Source organism: Perognathus longimembris, chromosome 17 (genome assembly GCF_023159225.1).
Source record: "Perognathus longimembris pacificus isolate PPM17 chromosome 17, ASM2315922v1, whole genome shotgun sequence".
In the NCBI taxonomy this organism is placed as follows: domain Eukaryota; kingdom Metazoa; phylum Chordata; class Mammalia; order Rodentia; family Heteromyidae; genus Perognathus; species Perognathus longimembris.
This window is the reverse complement of record NC_063177.1, coordinates 52,191,724-52,210,226: the sequence shown is the minus strand read 5'-3', so window position 1 is coordinate 52,210,226 and position 18,503 is coordinate 52,191,724. Positions and strand designations below refer to the sequence as shown.

General features: G+C 45.3%; 1 protein-coding gene across 3 annotated transcripts in view; it reads left to right on the top strand.

Moving 5' to 3' along the window:
- Positions 1-5,966: 5,966 nt before the first annotated feature.
- The window catches only part of Grb2 (growth factor receptor bound protein 2), a 74,775-nt gene continuing 62,238 nt past the window's right edge, over positions 5,967-18,503 (top strand). The window contains exons 1-2 of one of the 3 annotated variants that reach the window (XM_048365933.1): positions 5,967-6,042; positions 17,405-17,619. In XM_048365933.1, the coding sequence (XP_048221890.1) occupies positions 17,542-17,619 (78 nt within the window). In that variant the 5' untranslated portion in view covers positions 5,967-6,042; positions 17,405-17,541. The remainder of the gene's footprint in view (positions 6,043-17,404; positions 17,620-18,503) is intronic. The other 2 variants (XM_048365931.1, XM_048365932.1) reach the window with 2 other exon arrangements.

Below are 18,503 nucleotides of genomic sequence, written 5' to 3'. Positions count from 1 at the left end.
TTTGGTTTTAGTTACATACTGTTGGGTCGCTGCCCCAATCCTGTGGGGAATACTATTTGACAAGCAGTTTTTGGTTTCACAGACTTGGTCTCTACTGTCTCTCCGTCTCCCTTTGTTAACAGTCATATATCAGGGAGATCATGCCCCTTTGTTTTCTGTGTTCTAGGCTTGTCTTGCTCAACATTATTTGTTCGAGTTCTGACCATTTCCCTGCGAATAACAATATTTCACCATTCCTAATCGCTATGTAGTATTCCATTGTGTATAAGTACCATATTTTTTGGATCCATTCGTCTGTGGAGGGGCATCTGGGTTGTTTCCATATACAAACATCCTTTTTGTGTTAAATTTGTGCTGGTCCTCGGCTTGAATTTAGGACCTGGGTGTTGTCCCAGAGCTTTTTTGCTCAAGGGCAGTTTCTCCCCCTTGAGCCACAGCTCCACCTCCAGCTTAAACAATTTTTTTTGTTATGACAAAGATGATGTACAGAGGGGTGACAGTTACATAATAATACTTCCATCTTTCTTGGTGGTTTATTGGAGATAAGAGTCTCATGGACTTTTCTGCCTTGGCTGGCTTCAAATCTCAGCGATTGGATCTCAGCCTCCTAGGTAGTTAGGATTACAGATGTGAGCCACTGGTGCCTGGATCCCTCTATTTTCTATTTCTCTCTGTTCTTGCTTAAAACCACCTAGTTACCTGGTTAACACAGGGATCTGGCTGGATGTGATGAGCCAAGGAAAACAAGACATGCCCCTCCCCTTGAGGGACTCCTAACCGACCAAACAGACTAGTTCTCTGGGGTTATAATGTATAACAAGTTGACACAGGGTGGGGGGTAGCTTAAATAACAAAAGCTTATTTTCTCACAGTTCTGGAGGCTGGAAGTTCAAGACCAAGGTGCCCCCCCCCCCCTTCATCTGGCAGGTAGCTGCTGTCTTGCTGTCCTCACCTGCTCTTTCCTCTGTGTCAGAATCTCCTCCTTCAGGAAGACGCCAGACTGGATTAGTAATCCAACCACAAGTTAACTTCACCCCCCCCTTTCAAGTCCCTAGCACCCAACAGGTCACATTCTGAGGTATGGGAGGTTAGTGAGGTGTCAGTGTTTGGATAAGAGTCAAGGAGATACAATTTAATCCACAACGCCAACACATGCTCCTGTGACCAGCCATGATAGAGTGTGCCAAGGATGCTATGGGAACACACGGAGGGCTTCCTGGAGGAGGGAGTACCTGAGCTGAATGTTAAAGAACAGACAATGGACAAGAGAAGATGGCGGGGTGGGGGCGGGGGGTAAGAGGGTAGAAGCATTTATGTAAAAAAGCAGCATCTTAAAAAAGTTAAGAGACGTAAGAGAAATATCGAGGTTTATTTGGTTTGTTTTTGGTGCCGGCATTATGGCTTGAACTCAGGGCCTGGACTCTGTCCTTCGGCTTTTTTTTTGCTCAAGGCTAGCAGTCTACCACTTGAACCCCAGCTGTACGTTCGGCTTTTTGGTGAAATGAGAGTTTCATGGACTTCTCTGACTTGGCTGGCTTGGAATTGCAGTCCTCCCATCTCAGCCTCCTAAGTAGCTAGGATTGCAGGCATGCGCTGCTGGTCTGTGGCTCCCTGACCCTCAGTTTAGCTTTCATATGTGTGCCAGCCCTGGCGCTTGAACTTAGGGCTTGGATGCTGTCCCTGAGCTTTTTTTTTGCTCAAGACTAATGTTCTACCACTTGAGCCATAGCTCTACTTCAGGGCTTTCAGCGGTTAATTACAGATAAGTCTCATGGACTTTCCTGCCCTGGCTGGCTTCAAGCTTCAACCTTCGGATCTTAGCCTCGTGGGTACCTAGAATTAAAGGAGTGAGGGCTGGGAATACGGCCTAGTGGCAAGAGTGCTTGCCTCATATACATGAAGTCCTGGGTTCAATTCCTCAGCACCACATATATAGAAAATGGCCAGAAGTGGTGCTGTGGCTCAAGTGGTAGAGTGTTAGACTTGAGCACAAAGAAGCCAGGGACAGTGCTCAGGCCCTGAGTCCAAGGCCCAGGTCTGGCAAAAATAAATAAATAAATAAATAAAGGAGTGAATACTGGTGCCCAGGTCCTCCACCCTCAGTTTGATTTATATATCAAAACTTGATGGCTTCACCATAATGGGTGGACCATTAGTAGACACTAAGGAAGGATGGTGGTATTTACAGGTCAGGTGATAGGAACGTGGTCAGCAGTACTTTAGTACTTTGGGTCTCATTGGCCAGCTCTGCATCGGAGGCAACCTTCCAGGCCCAGAAGGAGTGCACAACCGTGGCTCACAACCTAGACGAGTCTCCAGATCAACTGAGCAAGTGGGAGTCGAATTTCAAACCATTCTTATTCTGTCAGAGTTTTGCTTTTTTTCTTCCTTTTGCTGGTCCTAGGGCTTGAACTCAGGGCCTGGGTGCTGTCTCTGAGCTGCTTTTGCTCATGGTTAGTGCTCTGTCACTTGAGCCACAGCCCTACTTCTGGTTTTTTCTGAGTAGTTTATTGGAGACAAGAGTCTCATGGACTTTTCTGCCCAGGCTATCTTCAAACCGCAATCCTCAGATTTCAGCTTCCGGAGTAGCTAGCATTAATAGGTGTGAGCCACCAGCATCTGGATGCTTCTTTATCACTGAAGGGAAGCCAAGAAATGTGTGCATCTCAGAGGATGTGGCTGACATTACCTTGGACAAGCTGCTAAGAGTTTCAGTTGTCCAGCCAGGAAAGAAATAATCTGGACCTCAGTTCTGTGAATTCCAGGTCAATTCCCAGCTCTCACCGGCAGATGGCAGCATATAACTCAGAGAACACAAGTTAGAAACCCTTTGTGGAGATCAAAAATAACCACACACACATCCCCTCCAAAAAAAAGAGAGAGAGAAGAAAGAAGAGAGAGATGGAGGAAGGGTGGGAAAGGAAGGAAGGAAAGAAGAAGGAAAGAAAACTCTTTTTGTTGTTGTTTTCTCTTTGATTTGTGTTCTGAGTGACTGATGTGGTTAGTTTGTAATTAGCAAGTTTGCTACAGTTACAACAGGTTTTTAGACCAGGATGTGACCTCTATTGACTCCCCAGCCCACAAGCCCTTTCAACGCTTGCTGTTACTTTCTGTTACTTCTGAGTTGTTACTTTTAAATGTTCCTTTCTAGATCTAGTCCAAATGCATACATTTACATAGCCATACTTAAGAGTTTAAATTTGTTTTTAAATTCAGGCTGCATTTGAAAAGGAAGTACATAACTATTTTTTCCTCTTAGACATCTACTCTTTTCTGAGATATCACACCCACATCCTTAAGCCACAAATATTACCATCATATAGAAAAGCAGCCACAATTTTATCTTGAGTCAGTCTCCATTATTTAATTATCAATCCATCCATTTAGTCCTTGCATGCTCTTTCCTGACTACTGAGAAGAAAATGCAGAAAGGTATAATTAGGTCTGTTGTGGGGCCTGTAGACTATTTTTGTGTCAGTGAGATCAGAGGTAGAATGGGAACTGTGTCCCCTAACCCTAACTTGGGGACCTACGCATAAGGGGGAAGGCCAACTGAATAGAGGAAATTGCATGTGCAGAGATACAGACACTCAAAAGATCATGAGTCTGTCCGGAAACCACAAGTAGCCTAGCATTGGTGGGGCTGGGAGTTGGCTGGGTGTGCATGGGTTGGGCTGAGAGGCAGCAGATGATCTTTAAGAGCCTTGCAACAGACTTGAGACTTTCTTTTGTAAGATGCTAAATATGTTAGATCCAATTGATTTTGCCCTCTGTAGTCACAGTGGTAAAGTAGGTTGAAGATGAAAATCAGGACTGTGGTCCAATGCTGCCTCAGCATCCCACAAAATGGAGTCTCATCAGCGTCTCAACTGCCTCACTCACATGACATATGCTTCAATGTCCTGGAACATCCTCTTTCTCTCAGGCTCATCAGGGCTCCAGCACTGCCTCTCTTTTACTCAATGCTGGTGCCAGACCCAAACCATGGTTTTTTTGTTTGTTTCCCTGTATGAGGGCTTGAATTCAGGGCCTGGGCACTGTCCCTGAGCTTTTCTTGCTCAAAGCTAGTCCTGAGTTACAGTTCCACATCCTGCTTTTTGGTGGTGAATGGGAGATAAGAGTCTCATGGACTTGCCTGGCTGGCTTCAAACTGTGACCCTCAGATCTCAGCCTTCTGAGCAGCTAGGATTACAGGCGTGAGCCACCAAGGCCTGGCGGGTTCATCTTTTACTCTAAAGGACCCCTTGAAAGCAGCTGAGGCCCAGTAAATAGTTCACTGAAATTGTTTTCACTGTAGCAGAAGATATTTACTTATTCTCAACACACCACTTTTTTTTTTTTTCTCTTTGCTTTTGGCTTCCAAGAGACTTCATTAACTTCAGATGTATTATATTCTTTCTTTTAACTGGAAAGAGCTCCCGGAACTGAAAACTAAAGAGTTACTTCTCCAAGCTTCATCTTCTGTCACTCCCCCATATTCAAGAGACTTCACTCAGGAATGGAACTACTACTTAGCACTGTATAGAACACAACTCATTTAACTCCTCCTCGGTTCCTCTGTAGTTATATGAAATTCCCTTTGCCTGAAGTGCCCTTGCTCTGGTGGCTCTGCTATCAAACTCCCACATATCCTACAAGACCCAGCTCCACACTACCTTTTCTGTCAACACTGTCCTTCAGTCGCTCAAGTAGTAGAACACCAGCCTTGAGCAAAAAAGCTAAGCCCTGGATTTGACTCCTCCTCCCTCCTTCTGGCTTCCTTGACAACACCCAAGTAGTTTAAAAGTGTACTGTGGTATTATTGTTATGTTCCAGTCTTGGGGCTTGAACTCAGGGTCTGGGTGCTGTCCTGAGTTTTGTTTTGGTTTGGTTTTTTGCTCAAGGCTAGAACTCTACCACTTGAGTCACAGCTCCACCTTCTGGCTTTTCCCCTCTGCCTTTTCTTTCCTTTTCTTTCTGGCTGGTTAACTGGGGACAAGAGTCTCACGGACTTTCCTATCCAGGTTGGTTTTGAACTGTGATCCTCAGATCTCAACCCCCTCAGTGGCTAAGATTAAAGGCACGAGTCCCAGGTGCTCCATTATTGCTATTACTATGTTAAATATTTTCTTGCTTCTCTAGCCAGTGAAATTGCTCACGCCTGTCTGTTTGTTGCTTTATCTTCCATACCCAACATGGTATCTACAGATATTAAACACAGGGTTCAATCAATGAAGGAACAAGTCTACTAATTTTTCCTATTTATACAAACCAGATTCTCAAACTTTTTTTTTCTTTTTTTGGTCAGTCATGGGGCTTGAACTCAGGGCCTGGGCGCTGTCCCTGAGCTTTTCTAGCCACCAGGCTAGCACTCCCACTTTAAGCCACAGCTCCACTTCCGGTTTCCTGGTGGTTCTTTGGAGCTTAAGAGTCCCATGGCCTTTCCTGCCCAGGCTGGTTTTGAACCGGGATCCTCACCTCTCAGCCTCCCGAGTAGCTAGGATGACAGCGCCCGGCTTCAAAGAGATCCTTGACAGGCTCCTCCCCCGTCGGCGACCAGGAAAGGGAAAGTGACTAGAGGGTGTGAAGTGTTATTCCCACAGGGCAGCGCTGTAATTTACCTGCTGTGGCGCGGAGAGGGTTACCACGACCCGAGGGCGTAACCAGGCTACAGCCACCTGCTGCGGGCCGGGCCGGGGCTGGGGCCGGGGCCCGCGCATGCGCACGGGTACCGCGTTCCTCTACCTGCAGGGAGCCGGGCGCTTGCGCTCTGGGTCTTTTCCGCCCGGGGAAGTCTCGTGGGGGCGGGGCGGGGCGGGGCGGGGCGGGGCCTCACGGGGCAGTTCTCGCGGGACCCTGATGAGGAGCGGAAGCGAGGCGGCTGTGCTGCTTGGGCGACCGGGCGGCGGCGGCGGCGGCGGCGGCGGCCGAGTCTGAGGTGGTGACGGCGGCCGGGGAGCCGGAGCCTCCTTCGGGGAGCCGCGGCGGGGAGGGGGTCAGTGTCCGCTCGCAGCGCGCCGGAGGGGCGGGCCCGGCCCGGAGCGGGCAGCTAGCTGCGCCTCGGTGAGTGCGGGCAGCGGCGGCGGCGGCGGCGGCGCAGCTCGGTCGCCCCTTTCCTCCCCGCTCCGCCGGGAGGAAGAAACGGGCCTAGCTGGCCCCGGGCTGCCGTGGCGGCGCGGGGTTCGGATCCGGACGGTGAGGCTCCCGCCCGGGGAGCGGAATCGCCGGCATCCACGCTTTCTCCTTTTGGGGCGCTTCCTTCCGAAGGGGGGGGGGGGTGGGACGGTCTTCCTCAGGCACCGGGGCAGAGACCGGGGCTCCCTGACGAGATCTCCCGCGGGGGTCCCCCCCCCCTTCCCAGGGCTCGCCCCGAACGGGCCCGGGCAGCTCGGGGACCGGGGCGGGCGGGGGGGGAGATTCGGTGCCGGCGACGAACGTGGTGATTGATTGGCCGATCGGTGGATCGATCGGTTGATTGGTCGATGCTCCTTCGACCCGCACGGGCCGTCCCGTCACCCCTTTCTCGGCGTCGGGGTGGGGGGGGGGGAGGTAGAATTTTTGTGCGGGAAATCCCTCGTGAGTCAGAGCCGTTCGCCCCTGGAGGGGTTTAGGTAGAGATGATCTTGCTTTATCGCCTGGCGGGTCTTATCTCTCGAGACGGAATGATTGAGAAATGTTTGACAAGGAAAGTGAGCAGCAGCAGGTTTGGGGATACCCCCGGAGGACAGGGCTCGGCGGGGGCCCCTTCGCCAGCGGCTCGCGCTCTCGCTCTCTCCCGGAACCCACGGGACTCCCAGACCCCCGTGAGTGACGGTGTGTTGGGAGTGATGGGAGGCGTGCTGGAAGCGCTGCTCACTGTGTGGTTTGCAGAGGGAGTGACATGCATGCACTCGAGAAGAGAGTCAAAAAAGACGCGAGAGAAATTCTGTTTTTAATCCCCCCTTTCTCCAAGTAACTTCTCCAGTTCTAGTGCCTTTCCTCTGGCCTCTCTTCTGTTCCGCGAGGAACACAAAATGCTGGCTTTAAGTAAGGCTAGTCATTTGCCCCTTCCCCCCCCCTTTTTTTTTTTCTAATCAACTTCCTCTTCCTTCTTGCGGGCATAATTTTCGAAATTTCTGCCCTTCTGGCGGATTTTTTTTTTTTTTTCCCCTCCCGTTAGTGTCAAGATTCTCGGGAAGATACCTTCTTCCCTGTTTTCATTCCTTCAAGTGTTCCCCTGCGTTCCTATAGCCAGCCAGAAGGGTTGCTAGTGAGCTAGGGGAGTATGAAGTTCGCAACCCCCCCCCCCTCACCTCCACCCCCCAGCTGGAAGGTTCAAAGGGTTGAATTAATCTATAAGTAATCAATAATGCCACAGAGGTCACAGTAGTGTAGTTTGCTTACATTATATGGTTTTTTTTTGCTGGGGGGGGGGTTGCCGGTCCTGGGGCTTGAACTCAGGGCGTGGGCGCTGCCCCTGAGCTTTTTTTTTTCCCCTCAAGGCTAATGCTCTGTCTGTCACTTGAGCCACAGCTCTACTTCCGGCTTTTTGATGGTGAATTGGAGCTTAGAATCAAAAGGAGGTTCCTCCTGGGTCCGGCTTCAAGAACTGCGATCCTTGGATCTGAGTGATTAGGATCCTTAGTAGTTAGGATTACAAGCATAAACCACTGACCCTTCGCCAATCGTGTGTGTGTTCTTTTCTTTTAGTTCTTTTAGAAATGTGCTTTTTGTGTCTTGTTTTTTTCTTCCCGTGTGGCTTTGGTATTAGAAAGACTGGGTAAGTTTGGCCCTTATGTGACTTCCTTTTGCTATGGATAATTAATATTGAAAATGAAAAATCAAAGCCAGGCACTGGTGGCTCACACCTGTAATCCTAGCTACTGTAGGGGCTGAGATCTGAGGATCTTGGTTCAAAGCTAGCTGGGGCAGGAAATATGTGAGACTCTTAGCAACTACAGAGTTATATGAGTGAAGACAGCAATGAAAAATCTAAAGAGTAGAACTTATTTTGATCATTGAAGAATTAGTTAAAACCTGCCCATTGTAACTTTTTTTTTTTCTCTTTTGGTGCTGGTCCTGGGTCCTGAACTGAAGGTCTGAGTGTTGTCCCTGATTTTCTTTTTCCCCCTCTAGGCTAACACTCTACCACTTGAATCACAGTTCACTTCTAGCATTTTTTTTTTCATAATTAATTGGAGATAAGAGTCTCCTGGACTTTTCTGCCTATGCTAGCTTCTAACATGATCCTCACATCTCAGCCTCCTGAGTAGCTAGGATTACATGCATGAGCCCTGCTGTAACTACTAACTTATTCCTTTTTATTTTATTTTTTCTTTTGCTTATCATTTTATTTTTTTAAATAAGTAAAAGTGATGTACAGAGGGGTTATAGTTTCATACATAAGGCAGTAGGTACATTTCTTGTACAGTTTGTTACCTCCTCCCTCATTTTCCCCCCTCCCCCAACGTATTCCTTTTTAAAAATTACAATTCTTTTTTACTTGCACTGTAATTCTTTTTGGGTTGTGGGGATTGAACCCAAGGCTTTGTGCATGGTCACTGAATTAATCCTCCAATTGCACCCAGCCCTGAATCTTTTCCTTCCTTCCTTCCTTCCTTCCTTCCTTCCTTTCCTTCCTTTCCTTCCTTTCCTTCCTTTCCTTCTTTCCTTCCTTCCTTCTTTCTTTTTTGCCAGTCCTGGGGCTTAAACTCAGAGTCTGAGCACTGTTCCTGGCTTTTTGCTCAAGGCTAGCACGCTACCACTTGAGCCACGGTGCCCCTTCTGGCCTTTTCTATATATGTGGTGTTGAGAAATTGAACCCAGGGCTTCATGCATACGAGGCAGGCACTCTACAACTAAGTCCATATTCCAGCCCCATGCCTGAATCTTTTTAATTAAAAAAAAAAGTTTTTTTTTTGAGATAGTTTAAGTAGCCCAGGTTGGTCTTGAATACATGGTCCTTCTGGCTAAGCCTCCTTCCCGAGTGCTGGGATACAGATATGTATTACCACATCTGATTTAGAGGATTTTTTATTCTTAGTACTTTTATTCTTGCTTGACTGGCTTTCCTTGAGCTGTGCCTTCTTGATTTTAGGACTGGTCCTGGGGCTTCGGAATGCTGTCTGTGAGCTCTTGTGCTCAAGGCTAGTGCTCTGCCACTTGAGCCACAGCTCTACTTCTGGCTTTTGTTTTTGAGTTTCATGGACTTGCCTGCCCCAACTGACTTCAAACCAAGATCCTCAGATTTTAGCCTCCTGTGTTACAGACATGAGCCACCAGCACCTGTTTTCTAGAAAGATTTTTTTTTTTTTTTTTTTTTTTGCCAGTCCCAGGGCTTGAACTTAGGGCCTGGGCACTGTCCTTTGCTTCTTTTTGCTCAAGGCTAGCACAATGCCAACTTGACCACAGTGCCACTTCCAGCCTTTTCTGTTTATTTGGTGCTGAGGAATCGAACTCAGGGCTTTATCCATGCTAGGCAACACTACCACTAAGCCATATTCCTAGCCCAAAGCTTTTTTTTTTTTTTTTTTGCCAGTCTTGGAGCTTGAACTCAGAACCTGGGCACTGTCCCTGAGCTTCTTTTGCTCAAGGCTACTACTCTAACACTTGAGCTACAGCCCCACTTCTGGCTTTTTCTGTTTATGTGGTATTGAGGAATCGAACCCAGGGCTTCATGCATGCTAGGCAAGCACTGTACCACCAAGCCACATTCCCAGCTCCTAGAAAGCTCTTTTAAAATTAGACTCTGGCAGAATTCCAGCAGGCAACCCACAATGATTCCATTTGTGAATAGGGTGATTTTGATCCAGAAGCTCCAAGGACCCAAAGTTTTGTTATGGAAATCACTTATGAAATAATAAGACCCATGTATGGCTTTTAAGTACTCCATATGAAATAATGCTTTCTGTATATTTAAATGTAACTCTTACATGTGTAATGTGAAGTGATAGAGTTTTATGTGTGTATGTATGTGTGTTGGTGCCAATGAAACTCTGCCTTTTTGCCAGGTGTGTTCTGTACCACTGTACTATATTCTCAGTTTATATGTAAAGGCTGTTAAGTTGCTTACCAGAGAGTTCATTTGGATGTATAACTGTAGTTGTAAGTTCTAGATTTACTCCCACACTGTGGACTGATACGTGAAAAGGGACTGATGCTGCTACTTAGCATCTATTTATGCCAGACCTTGCCAAGCCATTTATAGACTTTATCTCTCCATAATCAAAATGACTTTATAAGGTAGCTGCTGGTATTATTCCTATTTTGTGGTTGAGGAATACTATGGATCAAAGAATATAAGTTTCTTTCTGAAATGTCACCTCATTTGTAAGTGGTAAAGTTATAGTTGAGTCCAAGTCTGATCTCAGAGCTTTGGTAAGCTTTTGGCCTGTGTTCTTTCCAACTATGAAAGTAAAAAATGCTTATGATATGCCCGGTGCTATTGGCTCATGTTTGTTATCCTAGCTATTTAGGAGATTGAGATCTGAGGATTATGATTTGAAGCCATCTGGTCAGGAAAGTTGGTAAGATTCTTATTTACAATTAAGCACCTTTTTGGTAGAAGTAGAAAATTGCTAGTCTTGAGCAAAAAAGCTCAGGAACAGCACTGAGGTGCTGAGTTCGAGCCCCAGGACACACACACACACACACACACACACACACAGAAAATTGCTAGTCTTGAGCAAAAAAGCTCAGGAACAGCACTGAGGTGCTGAGTTCGAGCCCCAGGACACACACACACACACACACACACACACACACACACACGCTTACAATAAAAATGATGAAAGAAGTCAGGTACCAGTGGCTCATGCCTGTAATCCTAGCTACTCAGGAGGCTGGAATCTGAGGATCGAGTTTCAAAGCCAGCCCAGGCAAGAAAGTCCATGAGGCTCATTTCCAATTAACTACCAGAAAGGCTGAAATGGAGGTATGGCTCAAGTAGCAGAGTTAGTACTTGAGCAAAAAGTCTTAAGAGCAGTGCCCCTAGTTCATGTCCCATGACCAACTCAAACAAAACCAAAAGTACAGTTGAGGTACATTGTGCAGAAAGTAAAAGTATTGTTATCTTACTCCTAGTGATAGCAGTTGTTAGCTGACTAATTTTTTTCCATATACTGATATTTTTCTTTACAGAAATGGGTTAAATTGTTTTTGCAATTTTTAAAATTTAAATATTATTATAAAGGTGATGTACAGAGGGGTTACAGTTATGTAAGTAAGGTAATGAGTACATTTCTTATTGATCTGTGTTACCCCCTCCCCTCATTTCCTCCCACTTTTCCCCTTCCCAGTTTTTTTTTTTTTTTCCTGGTCCTGGGTCTTGAACTCAGGGCTTGGCATTCTCCCCAGGCCTCTTTGTTTTCACGGCTGCTGCTAAGCCACTTGAGCCACAGCACCACTTCTGGCTTTTTCTGAGTAGTTTATTTGAGATAAGAATTTCATGGGCTTTTTTGCCCAGGCTGGCTTCGAACTGTGATCCTCAGATCTCAGCCTCCTAAGTAGCTAGGATTTGTAGGGGTGTGTCACCAGTACCAGGCCCATTTTTTGTTTGACTTGAAAACATGTCTTGTTACTTATGTAGGAATATATCCCCTAAATAAATACAGAGATTTTACTCAAAGATGTCTCTAGTGTATGTGATTTATGTCACTTTTGGGGAAGTATAATTGCTTAATCAAGGGTGTATATTTGAAAATCGGCATTTCCAAATTATTCTCTAAAAAGATGGACTAAATTTCTAGCTAAAGTGTGGATTCTGTGATTGTTTTATGTAGCAAGCTGCACTCTCTGTTACATCTAGTGGGTAAAATCTGTTTATCCAAAGTATTGCTAAAACTGAATATCACAAATCTTTAAAAATTTTGCTAATTATGGGGCCAGGAGTTTGGCCTAGTGGTAGAGTGCTTGCCTAGCATGCATGATATCCTGGGTTCAATTCCTCAGTACCACATATACAGAAAAGGCCAGAAGTGGCACTGTGACTCATGTGGTAGAGTGCTAGCCTTGAGCAAAAAGCTCAAGGACAGTGCCCAGGCCCTGAATTCAAGCCCCAAGGCTGACCCCCCCCAAATGCCAATTAGCACATAAAAAATTGCTTTAACTTTTATCATATTTTTATGTGGTTTAGTAGAGTTAACATCATTAACTTACTTTGTGTAATTTACATTAGCCTACCCAAAGTACTTCGTGTATATTATCAAACTTAATCTTCAGTTGGTCTTATAAGGTAGCTATTATTCCATTTTGCACATCAGAAAACTAGGGCTTGTTTCAAAATTATAGCTGTAATAAGCAGGATCATTACTTGAATGAATGGCAGTTAATTTACCTCTAGATACCATGCTGTCCCAGGATCATGTATTTTTGTTTTTTGTTTTTTTTTTTTTGGGGGGGGGAGGGTGATTGGATGGGGCTTGAGCTCAGGCCTGGACTATGTCCCTGAGCTCTTCCCCACCCTCCTTCAAGGCTAGTACTTTACCAACTGGACCAACATCTCCACTTCCAGCTTTTTGTAGTTAATTGGAGATAAGAGTTTCATGGACTTCTCTGCGTAGGCTAGTTTCTAACTATGATGATCCTCAGATCTCAGTCTCCTGAGTAGCTAGGATTACAAGTATGAGCCACCAGCATCTGGCTTTCTTTTAGTCTTTGGGTAGTTGTACAAAAGAATTTCATGTATTTTATGTCATGCAAGTTTCAAAAGGAGAATTAAATGGAAGAGAGAATAAAATCTAATAAATACCTTTAAGCTACTGCACTTTGAATACATATCAGTTGAACAATTCTGTTTAACTTTCCTTAAAAGTCACTGCATTTTAGCTGAGTGCCAGTGGCTCACACTTGTAATCCTAGGTACTTAGGAAGCTGAGATCTGAGGATCATGGTTCAAAGCCAGCCCAGGCGGGAAAGTCTGTGATACTCTCATCTCCAGTTAATCACAGAAAAAGCCAGAAGTGGTCCTTTGGCTCAAGTGGTAGAGTGTTAGCCTTGAGCAAAAAGAGCCCTGGGGACAGTGTCCAGATCCAGGGTTGAAGCCCCAGGACTGGCAAAAAAAAAGGTCTATTGAGGTGTGTACTGAGTTTAGATATATACTAAACAGGAAGCAGTTACAACTGTATGCCAGTTCATTTTCTTGGGGGAAAACAACCTCATCTACTTAGATAATCCAGAGCTGGTTGTGGAGCCCATACTTTACCATGCTTGAGGCCCTAGGTTCAATCCTTAGCACTGGAGAAATAAAGTAAAAAAACCATTGTACATTGTATCTACTTTCAAAATGCTTCCGTTTTGTAGTTAGTATTGTGAATGAGATAGGATTTTTTTTTTCTATACTTAATGGAAGATTTGAATTCATTTTTCTGTGAGTAGCTTAGTAGGCTGACCTCTTCAGGTTTTCTGAACGAATTCCTAATTATTCTTTGGCACATCTTTGGGAGATACTGCTTTGATAGTTTTCTATCAGACTCCATCTCACAAAGCAATAGGTACTTGAGTGATTACTTGAATAGTTATAAAGTCCACATTGTTCATCTTTTTAAACTTTTGCTTAGGAATCTGTGGCAGGTGAGTTGAGTAGTGGCAGAAAAATTGGTGTTGAGAACTGTTGGTTTTTATGCTTCTGCTATTCAATTTTAATAGAGATGTCTTATGTCAATTTTATGAGTTATATAAAAATTCATGTCTCAGCAGCCTGTGGCTTAAGCTTGCAATTGTAGTACTTGTGAGGTCAAGATTGGGGGTAGAGGTTGGAGGCCAAGCCTGTCATAAGAGCCTGCGAGACACTCTGCTTCAGCTATGGCTGAACATGTTGGAGTATGCATATCATCCCAACAACACAGGGAAACACAAAAAGGATTGAAGCCCAAGTCAGATGACCATTAAGTAAAACCCTAATTTGAAATAACCAATAATAAAAGGGGCTAGAGGAGCCATTCAAGTGGTAGAGTGCCTGCCTGACTTCAATTCCTAATACTGCCACTAAAAATGTAATGTCCTTTTACTTATATACAGCTGACAAACTACCTTGACAATCTTTGGGTTTCTGTCTGATTCTGTTTTTCTTTTTTTGGGTGGTGGTGGTGGTCCTTAGGGCCTGATTTGTCCCTGAGCCTCTTTTGCTCAAGGCTAGCACTCTACCACTTGAGCCACAGCACCACTTCTGGCCTTTTCTGTATATGTGGTGCTGATGAATCAGACTCAGGGCTTCATGCATGCTAGGTAAGCACTCTACCACTAAACCACATTTCCAGCCCTGATTCTGTTTTTCAAAAATGAAACTTTAGCCAGGTGCCTGTGGCTCATATGTGTAGTGCTAGCTACTCAGGAGGCTGAGATCTGCAGGATCATAGTTCCAGGCCAGCCTGAGCAGAAATTCTGTCTTCAAAGCAAATTAACAAAAGACAGGGCTAGAGGTATGGATTAAGTGGTAAGTACCATTATAGCAAGTGTGAGGTGCCGAGTTCAATTCTTAGTACTACCAGTAAAATAAAATAAAATAAGAAACACTCATTTGCTGGGCACAGTTGCACATCTATAATTCCAGGCTACATGAGAGGCTGAGATTGGGCAGATTGAGGAGCAAGGCTAGCCTAGGCAGAAAGACTCCAATTCCACTGAGGGAATCTGGATTTGGTAGTACATGCCTATGAGCTCAGCAAGGACAGGAAGCCTAAAAGTAGATTGATTGCTGTTCAGGCATGTTAAAGAGGTGGCAGCAAGTTAACAAGACCCTGTCTTCAAAATAAACCAACAAAAAAACACTTGGAGCTATGGTTTATTGGTATGATGCCTGCCTAGCAGGCACAAGGCCCTGAGTTCAAATCCCATTACTGCCGCCCACTCCAAATAAAATAATGGAACTCCTTGATTTTTCAGGTCTATTCAGTCACTTTTTCTGTTTCCTATCAAAGATGGGTAGGTTGGTTTTTTTTTTTTTTGGCAGTCCCGGGGCTTGAACTCAGGGCCTGAGCACTGTCCCTGGCTTCTTTTAAGCTAGCACTCTGACAACTTGAGCCACAGCGCCACTTCTGGCCTTTTCTATGTGGTGCTGAGGAATCGAACCTAGGGCTTCATGTATAGGAGCTAAGCACTCTTGCCACTAGGCCATATTCCCAGCCCAACATGTGTAGTGTTAACACGAGCAGTCCTGAAGTCCAGTTGAAATAGTAGGCTGACAGGTGCAGGTGGCTTATGCTATAATCCTAGCTATTTAGGAGGCTGAGATCTGAGGAATGTGGTTCAAAGCCAGCCCAGGCAGGAAAGTCCATGAGATTCTTATCTCCAGATAATCACTAGAAAACACCAGAAGTGGTACTGTGGCTCAAGTGGTAGAGTACTAGCCTTGAACACAAAGAGTCAGTGCCCACACCCTGAGTTCAAGCCCCACAATTGACCAAAAAATAAAAATAAATATGCAGCCTAATCTTTGTATTTTTTAAATATTTAAATATTTGCTGGAATTCTTTCTTTACATGCTTCTTTTACAGCCAGCATCACATAGAATATTTTAAGTATGGCCTGAAAGAATAAACACAGGTTTGGTTTATTAAATTTTTGGAGCTGAATGGTTGGTTTTCAAATTTGCCTGAGGACTTTTTACCAAGCAGTTTCTGTCCTCCTACATACTACTCTTCTCCAGTCTGAATACTCCCAGCTGGTTTACTCGGTAGCCTATTTGCAGCTATGCTTGATTAATGCCCCAGTTGTTAACTTTAGAACAAAAGAATAATAATCATTCGTGCCCCTCAAATGAGCTGCTAGGTGGTAATTATTTGAGAAAAGTGCCACTATAAATAACACGTCCCCATTCTGCTAGTGCCCTTGTTTTCTGGTTTTGTTTAGTGTGAGTGAAGACTGTGACTGGGAAAAAGAATGGGGCTTTATTTTCCTTTAGGTATGCAAAGGTGGAGATTGTGTCCCTGCTCACTCCTGCTGTGAGTGCTACCCCTAGTTCTGTCATCTGACACTCTCTAGAAGTGACAAAATCTTTCACCTGCAGAATGCAGTTTGCCTGCTTAGTGCTCCCCAGCTCAAAGAGGAGCTTGCTAAGGTGCTATAGGTAACGGTTGTTTGTTTTGTTTTTTGCCTGTCTTGGTGTTTGAACTTTGGGCCTGGGCGCAGTCCCTGAGCCCCTTTTGCTCCACGCTAGCAGTCTACCACTTGAGCCACAGCACTACTTCTGGCCTTTTCTGTGATTAATTGGAGATAAGAATCTCAAGGACTTTCCTGCCTGGGCTGGCTTTGAATTGTGATCCTCAGGCCTCAGCCTCCTGAGTAGCTAGGATTACAGGCCTGAGCCACAGGCTGGGTAACTTTTTTTTTTTAGTGGTTTTTGTTTTGTTTTGTTTTGCTGGTCCTGGGGCTTGAACTCGGGGCCTCTGGGCACTGTCCCTGGGCCTCTCTGTGCTCAAGGCTAGTGCTCCACCACTTGAGCCACAGCACCACTTTCAGCTTTTTCTGTCTATGTGGTACTGAGGAATGGAACCCAGAGCTTCCTGCATGCTAGGCAAGCACTCTACCACTAAGCCACATTCCCTTCCCCTTAGTGGGGTTTTGTTTGTTTGTTTGCAGTGCTAGGGATTGAACCCAACATATTGGGCAAGGTTTTGACCTTCTGGTACCAGTTTCTGAACTTTCTTTCTGCAGACAAGATACTTAGCAGCTCTGGTTCTTATATCTTTCAAGTGTAGATTAGGTCTTCAGCTCTATTGTTCAGTAGATTGCTGTATTGCTGAACTTTGATTATCTCTTTCAAGCATAGGGAAGACCTGTAAGTCTTGGCAATTTGCAAGGGAAAGGAGCCTTAGGCAGAAACAGATTTCCACCAGCTATCTGTCTTTCTCTGGTAATTATGGTTTGGATGTGGTAGGGAAAGGCAGAACTGCTACTGATAGTAAAAAGAGCTAAAAAGCAGATTACTTTCTCTTGATGCTTTGAGAACACGTCAATATTTCATTTGAATAAAGTGAAACCCTCAAGCCCAGTGTTCTTGGCTTGCTGTTGACTGGGGGTGCGGTTTCCTAGAAGCCTGAGAGTTGGTGGGGACTGAAGGACGTAGTCTGTTTGATCCAGTTAGGTGCCACCCCCAGGGTGGTCCTTTATTTCAGTGTACTGCCCTGTGTTCTCGAGAAGAGGTGTGAGGAAGAAAGGCGGAGACTGAACGGGATTCCAGCCGGTTCCTGCTCACCATGCACACCCAACGGAAAGAGGAAGTGTATTCTGGAACAGCTCAAGCAGCTGCTGCCATTGGCCGCTGGGCCTGTCAGTCGCCTAAGGGCTGAGGCTGAAAAGAGGAAGGAGGAGAAACAAGCTGTTGCCTGGAAGGGAGGTGGAGGGCTCAGCCCGCCGAGCCAGGGGGCGTGGGGGCTGGGACAGCAGGCCTATTGGCAGGGCGGGGCTGCCCTATCCTGGCCACTTCTTAATCGTCGGTCTTCTGATTCAGGGTGGCATTGTGTGTCCCAGCGTGCTGGAGTAGTCCCTGAAGAGAGGCGAGGCTGAGCCCGGAGCACTGGGTTGCTTCAGCCGGGAAGACTCCCTTCCCCCCTGCTTCTGGCTGCTGAGCACCAAGCAGCGCTCAGAATGGAAGCCATCGCCAAATATGACTTCAAAGCTACTGCGGACGATGAGCTGAGCTTCAAAAGGGGGGACATCCTTAAGGTAAGTGTTGGAACCAAGCACGGTGAGTGCTGAGAATCGCCTCTCCTTGTGCTCAACTGCCTTCTTTCACTCTGATGGCACACAAAGACGCTGTGCTGGTGCTGTTTACATTGCACACTTGTAACATTTATCGTCAGATAGCATGCAATAGATGCTGAGTAGAATATGAAATGTGATTGGGAGTTGATGTGCTATGTGGTCTCTGACTGCCTTTGTGTGAATGCCCCAAGTGTTTGTTGATACTGCTAATATATTTCAGGAAAAGTCAAAGCAATAGGATTGTAGAAAGGAATGCTGATTTTCCTTTCATTAAAAAAAGTCAGGATTTTTTTAAAAGACTTGAGTATTTATGTATGTGTGAAAGTATTCCATTAGTCTTATTTTACATAGCCCAAAGACTTCGCATTCTGTAATATGGTCCTGGTAGCTTAGAATTAGTTTTCCCAGTTTTGAGAGGTTAGAACTGTATCTTTGATGCATTTTTACTCTTTGTGATAGAACTGATGTGAGTTCTAAATAAGGTTTGTCTTTTTGTATAGGCCAGATTTTGGTTTTCTTAAGAGAAACTTGAAGAGTGATTACTCATTATTAAAATCTAATTGCACAGAAGTACACAACAGTTTCTGAGTAGGCTAAGATAGCCAGGCCTGGGTGGTTCATGCCTGTAATCCTAGTAACTCAGGAAAATGAGATCTGAGAATCAAGGTTTGAACCCAGCCCATGCAGGAAAGTCCTTGAGATTCTTATCTCTAATTAAGCTCCAAAAAAACCAGAAGTGGAGCTGTAGCTCAAGTTGTAGGGTGCTAGCCTTGAGAAAAAAACACTCAGATACAGTGCCTGGGCCTTCAGTTCAAGCCCCAGGATGGGCACACAAAAAACAAAAA